General features: G+C 27.5%; 1 protein-coding gene across 1 annotated transcript in view; it reads left to right on the forward strand.

The window, feature by feature from the left end:
- The window catches only part of MAPk-Ak2 (MAP kinase-activated protein kinase 2), a 44,879-nt gene extending 29,491 nt beyond the window's left edge, over positions 1-15,388 (forward strand). The window contains exons 5-10 of the mRNA XM_067273030.1: positions 1,993-2,119; positions 2,213-2,288; positions 3,543-3,667; positions 7,315-7,400; positions 13,100-13,180; positions 13,643-15,388. Of these exons, the coding sequence (XP_067129131.1) occupies positions 1,993-2,119; positions 2,213-2,288; positions 3,543-3,667; positions 7,315-7,400; positions 13,100-13,180; positions 13,643-13,774 (627 nt within the window). The 3' untranslated portion in view covers positions 13,775-15,388. The remainder of the gene's footprint in view (positions 1-1,992; positions 2,120-2,212; positions 2,289-3,542; positions 3,668-7,314; positions 7,401-13,099; positions 13,181-13,642) is intronic.
- The last annotated feature ends 1,157 nt before the right edge of the window (positions 15,389-16,545 follow it).

Genomic DNA, 16,545 nt, shown 5'->3' on the forward strand with positions numbered 1-16,545 from the left:
CAAAAATGTTTTTTGAAAGAAAAATAAATAATTTGTTTCCTTAAATAAGTGGTTTGAAGTGATTAAATGCAAAAATGATATCAAGTTTTATGATGCATAATACATATTTTTGTGTTTTTACATTTCATACAATAAAACTTAGAGTTGTATTAATTTAATTACAATAAACTAAGTTTTGTGATGAAGTAGATTTGGAATGTGATACTGTATAGAAAAGGAACAAGATTATTTATGTAATCATATTTTATTATATTTGATATAATACATTATTTGTTTGAATCTAAATAAATTTGTTTGAATAATTTCATTTGAAGCAGTTTGAATATTTCATAATTGTGTGATTTGTTTCTAAATTATAAATATTATTATCAGATTATTAATAATAATAAAAAATGCTAAATTTTTGATACATATTAATTGTTCCAAGGAATGTAAACAATGTTTCTGGAGTAGCAGTTCATTAAATTATTTTATTTAATGAAATAATAATCAGCTGTTATTAAATGTTTATAGACATTTATCAAAAGGATTTCCCTAATTGTCAATAAAAAATCGTTTGATTAAGTTTTCTTACAATATGTTAACAATACAAGTCAGTATTGTTCATACAGTAATAAACTTTTTAAAGGTCATTTATATATTTTATTGTGTTCACAGTAGAATTAATTTTACTGGTTAAATCTAATTATAACGAATCAATAGCAGATACAGAAATCTTTAGAGGATATGCAGAAAGGAAGCAATATGCCTTACAAAATTCTTTACTACCTGAGGTATCTGGTTTTACTTGGGAAAAATTCTCAGAGAGAGGTCAACTGTGCTGTACAATAATGCTAAATCCATTCCTGTTCATTACAGGAGTGGTTTAGCATGGTTTTTGGGACTACGCAGCTAATTTTGTTATAATGGATAAGGAAACAAAGTATAAACACTTCTTATTTGAAAATAATCATAAAATGCTATTAATCATTACAATATTTTATTATTTTTATTAAGTGCATATATATTTTTTTATTGTATCATATTTTCAGTAGTGCCATTAAAAATGAAACTTCAACACTAACTGTTGAAAAATAAGTTTTGGAACATCAATAGTAGAGGAATGAATACAAGCAAATTTTTCTCAGTTTATTTGAAGCTTTTATAAATGAAATTTTTTTCATCAGTTGGCTTGATTAAAATTGTTGGTAATGCCAAAGGAATGATATCAAATTCTCTTGGAACACTGCTTTTCTTCCTTTTCCAAAACTGTTCATTTCTCTTTTGTAATCTGATGTAATTAAATTTTTTTTTGTTTACTCAACATAATGATAGTGTAAACACAAAATTGATTAACTTTGTTGTAATTAAAATAAATTGCAATAATAATAATAAATACAGGCAGTAGTATTTTCACTAAGTACACTATTCCTTTACTGCAAGTTCCATTCACTCTGTGTACTAATTTGTCATTAACCTTGAAATGAGTCAAACATAGATAAATTTTCATTCATTCATTCATTCACATGACATCCTCTTTTCAGGGAGTTGCAGTTAATGGACAGTTCTTCACTCTTTGTGGTTGTAGGCTTTTCCCAAGTTTGATTTAGTCATTTTTTTTTTTTTATGTCAAAAAATGAAGATAAATCTTATTGAAGTAGATAATTTTCACTTCAATAATATTTTGATGATAAAATAATAATCATTATACTGGATTATTAATCTTGCTAAAATGAGATTTGTTTTATACAGTTTATCAAATAAGTTTGTCCAATGAAAGAAAATTCTTTCTTTTTTAAAAATTTTCATTATTATGAAATCTGTTATATTGGAATTTGACTGACTGTATTATATAATTCAACTAATTAATAGTTTTTTTTTTATAGAAGTAGTAGAAAATCTGTATGTGTGTTATAATTACTACAATTTAATTGTATAAAATGAATATAAATAATAATAATTTTTAAAATTTTAAAAAATATAATTAAAAGTTTATATTTATTAAAATTTTAGCCAGAAAATTTACTATATTCAACACCTGATCAAATTGCTGTACTAAAACTTACAGATTTTGGTTTTGCAAAAGAAACTACAAATTTTCACTCTCTTCAAACGCCTTGTTATACTCCATACTATGTTGGTACGTTACTTATTTTTATAATTATTTATTTTTAAATAAATAATTTATTAAAAGATAACATATTTATTTTATATACTTTATATTAATTTACAGCTCCAGAAGTTTTAGGTCCAGAAAAATATGACAAATCTTGTGACATGTGGTCATTAGGAGTTATCATGTATATTTTGTAAGTAGATAATTAATGTGTAATTTTGAACTTTTTTTTTAATTCATGAAGTTTGAAATTTTCTGTGAAATGTGTAAGCACTAATAAGTAAAATTTAATAAAATCTGAAAACTGAAATTAAGAAAAATTTAACATTACATTTTATTTTAAATTTATTATTGAATAATTTCTAATTTAATATGAGTATTTATTAGTTTATTTTTATCATTTTTTATGTTTTAAATATTATTATTATTATTAATGGAAAAAATGAACATTGATTTAAATATTTTTTAATCTTCTTATTATAAGTTATACATTTTTAAAAAATCTTTGAGATTTTTCTAAACACTTTTTAAGGTTTAAAGTTTTAATTTTAATTATAAAAGATTAAATTAATTATGGAATTATCCAATTTGTTCTATAGCAGTAAAAACTTTTATCATCTGGTAGTCTTTGAGAAACTAGCTAACTGTTTATTTAAAAATCCTTCTGTCTATAATAAATATTGTTGGAAAGGACAGATGTAACTTTATTATGGTCACTATATTGCTTAATATATATTATTAATGTTATGAATAATACAGGAAATTGTGGTTTTTTTATTGGCAGTTTTAATTTGATTAAACTGTGATAGCTTCCTTATGGATCTTAACTTCTGCTTATGAGATGTTATTGAAATAAGGAGAAGTAGGTGCAACTGTCAAGATTACTAAATTATTAAAGGAAAATAGATGGTTCTAATAGTATAAATATGTATTTTTATAGAGATTAATGACCGAAGAGTAATACTAAAGAAACTTGAAATACATATCATTATTGTGAAATCTTTATAAAGTCGTTGCATCAGATCATGCATTGGTTCTGTCTTGTATTTCAGGAGAAAGAAAGATGACTATTATAGATTATTTGGGCTTATTGTTTATGTATATATGTATATATACATAAACAATAAGCCCATATTATGTATTATATGTATATATAATGATTTGTTAACAGAAATGAAACAGAAAAAGCAATATTTTAATGCTTGATATAGCAACTTCTAAAGTACATATCAGTAATTATCTTGCTTTCAATTGGAGATGTGGGATATATGGTAATGCAGATTATATGAATGTTTTATTTTCATTTTCATTCTTAAATTTTTTGAGGAATATATGCCATTGCAGGTTATATGTCACCATGTGTTATCTGACTGAGATTTAAAATAATTTAGAATTTTAAAATTTATTAAAAATTAATGATTGTTTTATTTATATTTTTATTCAACAGATTATGTGGATTTCCTCCATTTTATAGTAATCATGGTTTAGCGATTTCTCCTGGAATGAAAAAACGCATAAGAGCAGGTCAATATGATTTTCCTGAACCTGAATGGACTAGAGTTTCTAAAGATGGTAAATATCATTGTGATCAATTGAGTTTTTTTATATAGGTTGAAAATATTAAAATATATGTATTTTAAAACTTTGATATTATTTAAAGATCTAAATTTAAATAATTCTGAGAAAGAATTCTCTTGATGTTTTCCATGAAATTTTTAGTTTAAAAATAATCAAAGGATCTAGGAATATGAAATCTTTTTATAAATATGAAATAAAATTTTTAAGAAAATAAGAATTGAATATCAAAAAATATTATTCATAATTTGAGATGATTTTTTTTTTTTAATTTTGAAATTACAGTAGAGCATCGATTATCCGACTCAATTGGGGACTGGGGTTGGTCGGATAACTGAAAAGTCGGATAACCGAAATGTATGAAAAAATACATTATTAGTATAGTGTATTAGGCCTGGTTTAAATACTAGCCTCCCTTTCATGGTCGAGCCAGTGCTGCCAGCTAAAACATGCAAAAATTTAACAAAAATAATATTAAAGTAGCCAAGACATAACCAAATATTGTAGCGCCACATCACTAGCGGACATTTGAATTTGCCGACTAGAGTGCGGTCGGTTAACCGATAAGTTGGTTAATCGGGGGTCGGACAATCGATGCTCTACTGTGTATCAAAATAATATCTTATTATTCTCTTCTGATACATAACATAATATTTCTTATTTTTGGGTATGCATAAAATCCAGAATATTCAGATTTATTTCAAAGTATTATTATTCATTTTATTTTTTAAAATTAATTTATTAATAGTAATTTTTTTTCAATAGTATAATAAAATTAATTTTAACATTTTATTTTTCAAGAACTTATTATAATATTTATTTATTTAGACATACTGGGAAGAACCCATGATGCGGGGAATACATACAACAAAATCATTACATATACATTGCAAACTACAGTAATTTTACAATTCAGGAGTTATTACAGAAAACACAATAAAAGCAAAATATACATAAATAAAACAAACAAATTATACAAACCAATACTAAAAAATATTTAAACAAAATATAATAGCATAATAATAGTACAAACACATAGATAAAAGTATTTTGTTCTTTGTACTATGTTATGTTTGGTGTTTCTTGGAGAATGCAATGTTTATCTAGGAGCCTAAAGAATTATTCAAATATTTATGTAAAAAAAGTATTTCAACAAAGCTATATTTTGAAGGCCATTGGTTGATTTTCCTGAAATATTTAATGCCTGCCAGAATATATAGAATTTTTTATGTTAGCATATTTTGTTCTATAATTTTTTTTTTGTTTTTTCATTAAATCTTTACAGTTTATAACTGTTTTCAGTTCTTTTCTATTTATTCAATTGCCTTCAAATACTGTTACATACCAAACAAGACTCTCTGTTATGGTTATAGTATATCAGAAGTATTATGTAAAAACTGATCATCATCTTGGATACTGGAGTTCCATAATAATTTCATTTTCTACAATTTCCTCAACTTTGTGATCACACACAAATTATATTATTTATGTCAGAAATACACTTTTTGTGTTAGCCAAAATGCAAAATTATTGTAATCTCTCTATCATGACATTATTTGTAATCAGTTTGTACTTTTTAATGAATTCATTCTAAAGCAATTAGAAAATTTTTCAGTTAGTGATGATCTTTCAAGAGAACAATGTTTCTGAATAAAATTTGTTTTGGTTCCTGGATATGCAGTTTTTCCTAATAATTTTGATTATGATGACAAGTACAAATGTTTATTCTGTTGATCTGTTTAATTTTCTAAGTCTGAACCTCCAGTTTTTCTAGATGTATACACCTCACATACAATAATAATGTATTTTTGCAGATTGACCAGCAAGCTGTATATATAACAGGAGGAGACCAGCATGCTAGAAACCCTGGGGTTACTGGCATGCCAGTTAAACTGTAACTAAAGAAATAAAATTAATCAGATCTAATCAAAACTAGTTGTTAAATAAATGTTAAAATAAAACATTCTTCTGAGTGCAATAAAATAATAACATTGTAATAATTTGACTGACTTACAACCAGGAAGAGTTTTCATTTACAGAACAATAAAGCAATTAGCAGCTTATTGACATTAATAGTAGTTAGTCAATGTGGGTTGCACTGACAATGAAAGAGAACACATTCCTCTCAAATTTAATGCAAAGGGAATGTTACTTCTTGCAAATTTAGATAATTTATGGGGAGTTTGTGAAATTTGGTATGTTTATTTTTGCATTTTTGGATCAAATTACACCAAATTAAACATTAAGAAAAGCACTTTTGGCATTCCACAAGTATTTGTATTGTTAGAAAGAAGACAAAATGCAGCAATTAAACATACAATCATAGTTTTTGATGTAATGCTAAACTAAATGATCGGCATAATTAATCAGATTATTTTTTGCTACAATTAATAATTAGAAATTAAGTAATTTGATACTAGAAGTAAATGTTAGGCACCATCTCTTATCAAAATTAATAATTATAATAATTTAATATTTATTAAATAATTTAGAACAGTCTGGAAAAGAATCGGCCTGGAGTGGGAAGTTGAACCCACGCTTACCATGCAGTGTGTAGGTTATGCCACTCAGACCTCCAAGTGATTCCAGACATTTAAATTTTGATATTGCCATTCACAGTTACTTATGGTGCTGACTGGGGATGACAGGCTCAAGCTGAATTCTGATAAAGTTCAGTTCTTATTTCAAAATTTTCAGTATCTTAAAACAGTTTTGAAATTTGCTTTCTTATTTCTAAGCACTTCTATCAATCTAACATACTTCTCCAGTACTAACTTCTTTGTAGTACTTTCCATATTTCATGTTTCAGTACTTTGTTGTAAGCTTTATCTGTGTCAATAAAATCCCAATGTAATTTTTGCTGTTTTTTTCTAAACTTTGCGATGATCTGTTGAAGACATCAATAATTTGATTTTACTGTCATAAAGACAAATTGTCAATATAAATACATGTAATCCTTGGTATACAGCCAGGATACATTCTAGAAAAGTTGGCTGTAAAGCAAAATGCTGTATAATGAATCATTTATTTGCATACAAAACCATACAAATTCCACAAGGTCTATTCCAAATTAACAGAAAAATGTTGAAAATCAGAAATTTTTAGCTGAAAATGATTCATTTTGTTATTTTATTTAAAGAAATGCAGTAATTAATGGGACGGAGCAAAATAAATAAAAAATATATTAAAGAATTTAATACATACCAATGGTGTTTCTAAGTTTTGAAGCTGAAAAACAAGCAGAAAGAAACTATTTCACACGACATGTGGTCCAAGATTTATACTGTTGCTGGATGTTTTTTAAACTAAACTGTAAAATCACATGTGACACACATGACATGACATGTAGATTGCAATCATATTCTGTTCATTTATCTAGTGTTTCTTTGTTTATACTTTTTACTGAATAAGTTTCATCATAGAATGTTTCATCATTTTAATGTCTAAAAGTGGCTAAAATATTACATTTTCAATGACACAACTTCATGATTTAGTGGAAAGATTTTCAGATAATTAGTTCAGATCTCGCATTGTTTTTCTACAGTGATAGCTTATATTTTAGACTTTTTCAAAACCTTGTAATGCTTCAGAACTTTTTATTGTTTTAACTTAATTCTAATTTTTTGAATTTTTTAAAAATTTAGCTAAAGATCTCATTCAAGGCTTGTTACGAACTGATCCAACTAAGAGATTATCTATTGAAGAAGTCTTAAATAACAAATGGATTGCTGTAAGTGTTGACTATATAAAATTTTCCTTAGATTGAATCGTATTGAAATAAACAAATGATTTTTTAAAATTTATTGAAATTATATGATTGATTTATTTACTGGTAGTAATATTTTTCTAATAATAAACAAATCGGTCATATTTATGTGACAACAATTATTTAGGAATATTATATATTCCTAAATAATTGCACAAATCTAATATATAATATTATAATAATATTAATTGCACAAATTTAATATTAAAATAATATTAGATAAATGCAAAACTTACTTGAGCCTGTGACCAGTGTGAAAATAATCAATTCAAATTAACAAACGTTTTCCGGACGCCTTCCGTGTCCTTCCTCAGGTCCTTACATAGGATCAACGAAACGCTCGATGGAAGTCAGAGTTAAAGAGCATAAGGCAGATGTAAGATATAACAGGGTTACCACGTCACTCGCAGTGTACGCTTCTGAACCGGGCATTAACGTGGACTTCGCGGGAGCCACGCTAATAACCAAAACAACCCAGATAGACCACCTCAAATGGCTAGAAGCGATAGAGATTCATAAAGCACAAACTAAAACGACATGCATTAATTCACGTGAGGAGATAGCTCTTTCGCTTGCTTGGCAAGCTTTATTACAAGAGGATGCCTGAGGATTTGCTTGAGTCCGATGACACATGAAGTCATGTGACCCCAAGATTAAAAAAGAATACAACGCAAGAATATCTAAACACGCAAGAGAAAGACGATTCAGAACAACACAGAACACGATGGATACAGCACATGCACGATGCCATTACGCAATCGAACTATCATTGTTCGAATTTGTTCTTAAAAGTTCGGAATAGCGGTGTATAAAAAAGCGAATCCAGCAGTTTTAACCTGAGGAAGGACACGGAAGGTGTCCGGAAAACGTTTCTTAATTTGAATTGATTATTTTCACACCAGTCACAGGCTCAAGTAAGTTTTGCATTTATCTAATATACACCCCGGTGTGTGTGAGGAAGATATATTAAAATAATAATCAATATTTTTACAAATTGTTGTTTTGAAAAATAATTGCACGTCAATATTTCAAAATAAAAATTTGGAAATGGTAATATTTCTATAAAATGTTACCATAAAGTTACATATATTTATTATCTTCTTTATTATGAAAATTAATAAAGTTTCCATAAAAGAACTATATTGAATAAATTTTATTATTATTGTAATTCCAAAATTAATATTGCTCTTTTATAATAACCAAATATTTTAAATTATAATTATTATTTATTATGTATTTTTATTAATGTGGATAGAGTATATAATTCTTAATATTAGTTCCTACTTCATTACTTCTGTTCTTTAAAATAAATTGTTTTAAATTTAGTTTATTTAATGGGTAAACACTAAGTCATTATATTTAGTATTATTGGAAATATTTGGTATTTAGATAAATTACTATTATTTACATTCCTGTGTTTAATAGTAATATACTGTATAAATTATTGGTATATATAAAATTTATATTATATCTACAAGTCGAAATGGACCAATGCAGGCATCGGGGCATACTAAATTACAAATAAAAATAATAATATACTGAGTATTATATTGTAAAAATATAAAATAAATATAAAATAATTTATATTGTTAATTTAAATAATAGCTAGGAGTGCCATAGTGGTGTTTTTGGCATGCTGTCAGAGACTGCCCATTTTTTTTTCAGCTTTATATAGTAGATTGTTTTGAAATTTTATATAAAAATTCAGGTTTTTATATTTATCAAATGTGAAATTTCTATGGTTGCTTTCAGCAGTTGAAACTGATGAAATGTGTTTCAATTGTTAGCTGTTACGTAGTTACATCTGCCGAACAATGAGTGATGTATGTGTTGGAGCAGGAAGCAGCCATCATTGGCCAGTTGCAGCTAGCGATAGGTATAAATGAAAGATGCTACTAAATGTGATGTCAAAACACCAAACATGTTCTGAAACAGCACTACTGTAGAAGGGCATTCAGCCAAAAAAAATACTCATCAGCTCTGGAACTGTTGAGTCTGCTGCCTTTATTTGGATTTTGATCATATTCTGTTTATTTCACAATTAATTTCTGAAAAGATATTTGAATGAAAGCCTGAAAACTTATTTTAATAATGTTTTAACACTTACCCTGCTAGAAACGTAATATTATGTTTTCCAGATTCCTTTGGAAAAAACGAAAAACGTAATATTACGTTTCTCAATATATCCTGTTATTTCTAGCTTTAAAATGTAATATTACATTTTCAGCAATGAAAATACAATTTCTTTGTGTATTTTAGTGTGTCTGTTAATAAATAGTGGTCACTATTTATTCAGAAATTTGAAATATAAGCAATTTTGTACACCCACAATCGTCGTCTGATTTGGAGTCTTGTCACCATATTCTGCAAGCAAATATCAAGTCATTTTATTATTTTATATATGAGTTAAGTTTAGATATGGCACATTAACATACTAACTAATAATTGTTCGAATTCATTAATAAAAAATCGACAAATATAGTGCCAATTATATTGATTTATCTGATGAAAATGTCACGATTATGATTTAGGCCTAACCGAGATAAAAAAAAAATACAAATAAGCCATCTAATTTCATTATTATTTTAAACTTATATAGTTTATATGATACTAGCTGACCCGGCCACACGTTGTTGTGGCTCAAAATATATCTATTATAAATGTATAACATCTCCCCCGTGGGGGGAATTTCAAAAAATCCTTTTTTAGTGTATATTCTGTTGACGTAACCTATTAAAACGCAATTAAAAACGCAAAAAACCGCATGCAAAATAGAATAAATAGAAGCCGAGTTCTTCACAGTAAGCCTTAATCCTGTCCCTTTCCCCGCTGGGGAATATCGAAAAATCCCTTTTTAGTGTATATTCTGTTGACGTAACCTATTAAAACGCAATTAAAAACGCAAAAAACGCATGCAAAATAGTATAAATAGAAGCCGAGTTCTTCACAGTAAGCCTTAATCCTGTCCCTTTCCCCGCTGGGGAATATCGAAAAATCCCTTTTTAGTGTATATTCTGTTGACGTAACCTATTAAAACGCAATTAAAAACGCAAAAAACGCATGCAAAATAGTATAAATAGAAGCCGAGTTCTTCACAGTAAGCCTTAATCCTGTCCCTTTCCCCGCTGGGGAATATCGAAAAATCCCTTTTTAGTGTATATTCTGTTGACGTAACCTATTAAAACGCAATTAAAAACGCAAAAAACCGCATGCAAAATAGAATAAATAGAAGCCGAGTTCTTCACAGTATGCCTTAATCCTGTCAATCTCCCTCCAGTAGGGGGAATTTCGACATGTATATTATATAAAAACACGTGAGTATTCGAATGCAACGTTGTGTCAAAATTTCAAAGGAATCGGTAGGAACAAACAAACGTTATATTTTATTTATATAGATAGATAGAAAATGATCTGCTTTAGTTTATTCTCACAGAAAAGCATAATGCCTCACAGAAAAGCAAACTTAGGTCGTCTGAAGTTAGCGCCATCTGTTGGACATAAAAGTCTTAATCCATATATAAATATATTTTTGAAAGGGGGGAAATGATGATCTTCACATATGCCACAAACCTTCGCGGGAGTGTATTAAACAACTTCCCAAAGTTTCATGGCAATCGGATAAATGGTGTGGTAATGCATGAAGGACAAACACACACACACACACACACACACACACACACACACAGACATACATTCGTTTTTATATATATAGATTACATAATTTATATACTTTTTAGATATTATCAATACAAAAGTCAAATTCCTATATTTCTGATAGTGCTAATGCCATCTTATCTACATTTGTCAAACTGTCTCAATTACGAAAAACCAGAAAGCCAGAAAAAAGTCTACTAATAATAATGATACAGTACATCATTATCTATATATATAAAAATGTCTGTCCGTCCGTCCGTCATGCATTACCATACCATTTATCCGATTGCCATGAAATTGGGAAGTTGTTTGATACATTCCCGCGAAGGTTTCTGGCATATGTGAAGACCACCATTTCCCCCCTTTCAAAAATATATTTATATATGGATTAAGGCTTTTATGTCCAACAGATGGCGCTAACTTCCAACGACCTAAGTTTGCTTTTCTGTGAGGCATTATGTTTTGCTGTGAGAATGGACTAAAGCAGATCATTTTCTATCTATCTATATAAATAAAATATAAAGTTTGTTTGTTCCTACTGATTCCTTTGAAATTTTGACACCACGTTGCATTCGAATACGTACGACGCGTTTTTAATTGCGTTTTAATAGGCTACGTCAACAGAATATACACTAAAAAGGGATTTTTCGATATTCCCTAGCGGGAAAAGGGACGGGATTAAGGCTTACTGTGAAGAATTCGGCTTCTATTTATACTATTTTGCATGCGGTTTTTTTGCGTTTTTAATTGCGTTTTAATAGGCTACGTCAACAGAATATACACTAAAAAGGGATTTCTCGATATTCCCCAGCGGGGAAAGGGATGGGATTAAGGCTTACTGTGAAGAACTCGGCTTCTATTTATACTATTTTGCATGCGGTTTTGATTGCATTTTAATAGGTACGTCAAGAGAATGTACACTAAGAAGGGATTTTTTTGAAATTCCCCCCACGGGGTAGTGTTATACATTTATAATAGATACATTTTGAGCCACAACAACGCGTGGCCGGGTCAGCTAGTTATGAATAAATTCATCAATGTACTATATATTTCATACATAAAAATACAAATTTTAAAGCTATGTTGCAGGTTTTAATTTTTTTTTCATTGTATCTTTATCTCTAAAACAAGTCCAAATAACATTAAAGCGTAATACATAAAAATAAAATCCACACACATCAAAATTGAGTAATATACAGATAAATGTTTCCAATATCAGAAACTGTTTTTACTTTTTATCTAGCTTTAGTCAATCGTTTTTTATTTTCAGTAGAAAATACTGTAAAATTGCTTAAATCAGTCAGCACACAGGTAAGGAACTAGGTCAACTGGACCAGCAGGGTAAGTGTTAATATTAAAAAATATTGTTATACGATCCATCATTGATTAAATGTACAATAAATGGGACGGAGTTGCAAAAAGTACATCATACATAAGAGCGGAGTTCAAGGCATTGTGTATGTGGCATTAATGACATACGAATTTGTTATTATAAGCCTGCTTACTAATCATGTGAATAAACTATTAGTTAGAAGATATTTGCAGAACTTTTTAACTCATTTATTCAATGTTAGAAGGGCCCATAACTATTGTACAGTACACATAACAAAAGTCCATCGTTGTACATAAGAGACGAAGAGTTCAAAAGTGACTCAAAAATGTGCGTGCAATTAATGGACTGCCCTACATTTTCCTTATTTAGTGTAATTTATACTAAGTTTATATAAGTAAACATTTTAACATTTTTGTTAAAATTGGAAAATTTTTGCTTACTTTATTGTTAGACTAGACTTCTATTCAAATTTAATTTCATCTAAAATTTAATTTTTAGTTTCAGTATTAAGAATTTTCTTTTTAATATTTTTCTGTAATATTTATGTATTCAGTATATATTAATTAATATGATTGAAACATGTTTAGTTTATTAAATTGTAAATCAGCATAAAAATTTTTTTATAATAAATTATATTTATTTATTCAAATAACCACTTGAAAAAAAATTATTTCAGAAATATGCAGAAGTGCCTCAGACTCCATTACATTCTGTTCAAGTATTAAAAGAAGAAGAAGCGGCATGGCCAGAAGTTCAGGTACCATAAAATTTGTATAGTATTTTTGTTAATCAGTGTCAAAAGTTAGTAATTTGGCCTAGTGGTAGATGTTAGCCGCCATCTCTAGGCCAGTTTACTTGGTGGGAGTTGTGGATTCAATCCCACTTCAGGCTGATTCTTTTCTTCCAGAACATTCTAAATTATTAAAACAAGAGATAGCATGTAATGCTTACTTCTAGGACTTGAAATTTAATTCATAATTAGTAGCATTAATATAGCCTGATGTAATCCAGCAATTTGCGTTATGATAATCTGTTCAATTTTATGATCATTATACAAGTTAAAATTATGTAAAATTCAAAATTGTAAATAATTTAGGAACTTAACATAACGTTTATATTCTCATTCTTAATCTATAGATAAAGCTATATGATGAAAAACATTTACATTTAAGAAAATAGTTTATTTAAATTATCCTCACTGTAATTTTTTATTTTGTAGGAGGAAATGACAAGATCATTAGCCACCATGCGAGTCGATTACGATGCAGTACAACTGAAAAATTTAGAAAATTCCAATAATCCTCTTTTGAATAAGCGCAGAAGACAAGTAGCTCATCATCCAAGAAAATAAATCTAGTATGAAGTAGTAATTCCATAAAAGTTCATCTGTCAGATGTACAGAATTGCATATATATATGATATTTTGTTTGCAAGTTACAGATTTTCAAACTAAAAAAAAAAATCTTCATTTTTGAAATCTATTTAACAATAGTAAACAACAAATTCAATTTGTCAAATTATCCTCATGCCCATTTTTCAAAAATTACTAATTATTAAGTCTTTGAAAAATAGATATATATACATACATATATATATATAAATGCAGACCTTTACAGATATTAGTAAAACTATTGTATAATTATTCTATGAGAAGTATGTAATATCTATCTACTCATATTTAGACAAATTCATTATTACTCAAAAGGTGAACAATAAATGGTTTTGTGTACAGTTATATCAGAAATTTTAAGTTTACACAACAAACTTAAATTTAAATTAAATACTTGCACAGTATTATTGATAAAAGTGTGTTCTTTAATGTGCTGAAGTTTCCTCCCGCACATGGGACCACTAATTTAAAAAGCATTTTTATCAAAATTATTAATAATGTGCACTATTAAAATTTAATATGTAAAAAATAATTTAAAATGTCAGTAGTACTTATATAGTAAAAAAATTATATATTTAAAATGTTAATTTTCTTATATTTTTGGGTAATTATTTTATATAGTTATAATAGAAAATTGCTGCTTGTTTTATATTGTCATTCCAGATATCAGTTGGTACTCAAATTATTCATAAGCTTATGGCATGTTTAAATTTTATTAATAATAATCTTTTAGACTTTTTTTTTATTTTATTTTAGTTATAATGATAGTTAATTTTAAAATCATTTATATACAAATTATAGTTGCTTTATACAAATGCACTAAATAATAAAAAAATTTTATCTGTGAATATAATTATTTTTTGTAAAAATCAAATGCAATAGTAAGAATAATAAATACAGACAATGTATAAACACTCTTTTGAAAAACATGATACAATTGTATAAATTGAAGATTTATTCTCTTAAGAATAAATAAGAGGACAACAATATTTTTTTTTTGTATTATAGTGATTAATGTGTTCTGATCGTGGCAAATCTAATGCCATTACCACAAGTGCCACCTAAAAATTTTAATTTAATGTTTCTGAAAATACAAATTGGTGCTATAGGTTTGAGACTGCATGAAAACTTTACGTAGAATAAAAAAAAAATAACTTGTGTCGATAATCCGAACAGTTATGGACCAACCTTCATACATGTAAAGGTTGTGATAAAATTTTTTTAGTATAGTCATAACATGTATGTACAGTGGTATTTTGGAAAATTGTACAAGTTATATGATCAAATATGACAATAGTGTTTTCAGTCTAGTGAATAATTAAAGATAATGTAAGATGTTTCTATGAAATGAAATGATGATCTGAAATTAAAAGTGGCCAGTGTGAGTATAATTTCTGGTATCAAGAGTGATTACTATTACTAATTAACTTTAAAAGGTTGTGTGTAATCTTGTTACAATTAGTAAGTTGTCCAAACGAGTGTGAAGTCTGTTCTAAAACAGAATGTATATGAATTTCAAATAATTCTTATATTCATTTCAGCTTGTACAAAAAGCAAATATAATATATCATTCTATTTTTGGCGTATTTTCTTCTTTATTTTATTTACACAATATTATTGTATATGAAATGAAAATTACAATGAACATACAAGGTGGAAAACAATTACAATGGATACTATAACCACAAAAAACCAAAAACCTTTACAATCCAGCATTTAATTCTTTGAAAAAAAAAACAAACATTATTGGCTAATTTAATGTCTCCAAGTACAAATTGCACACAATAACAAGATTATAAAATATCAGTTCAAAATAATTTGGTCATAGTACACTTTCCATTCAAAACATATCATATTACAAAACTTTTTTGAAGCTATATGATACCTTTCCTGATGAAAAATGGAAATTATACATCATCAAGTTTTGTAGAAATACTAATACATTAAAATCTAAATACAGATATCTTATTCTACAAATTTTATACAAATACCTTTATCTAATTTAAATAATATAAAAGATTATTTATAGTCTATAATTCAATCAAATTATCATTGTTATTAATACAATCTATATTTTATAAGAAAATAAAGAATTAAAAAATGCAAGTCATATTGAATTATTGAAGTTCATAAAAATAAAAGAAAAAGTGTCATCTTATTTTGTCTTTTTTACATCTCAGAATCATAAATTGTTTAGTGGCATCAACCTTTGTTTTGAGGCTCTCATCTCTCTCAATAAGCAGAACCCATTAAAAAAGTTTCCCTTGGCAACGACACAATAAAAATATATTACTGTGAATTACTGCTGTAGACATGGCCAGGATTGTGAAGGACTATTCCATTCGGGTGATCTATGATGGTCATGGAGCAGATCCATTAGCAGTCAATACAGTACAGGTATACCTTGAGTTACGTCGTTCCCAATTATACGTCGTTTGTCAAGAAAGTATATGGAAAAATAAAAATCAAGTATAAATCAGTTTATTCGACTTTAAATCCGTCCGCCACAAACATTGAAGTCGTAATATCACTAGAAAAGCGTTAAAAGCACAAAAATCATATTAAAATATGTACATTTACAGTAAATGTTAATATAATCATCATAAATCTTAGAGAACTAAACATAAAAACATCTGTGTTTATGTGTTGTCGTCTTATTTAGCGGTCTTTAAGAGCTCATTATTGGCGTTTAGTTACGATGTAAGTCGAAACTACGACTTATGTCGTAACTA

This window comes from Centruroides vittatus, unplaced genomic scaffold (assembly GCF_030686945.1).
Source record: "Centruroides vittatus isolate TY-2023 unplaced genomic scaffold, ASM3068694v2 contig_460, whole genome shotgun sequence".
Classification (NCBI taxonomy): Eukaryota; Metazoa; Arthropoda; class Arachnida; order Scorpiones; family Buthidae; genus Centruroides; species Centruroides vittatus.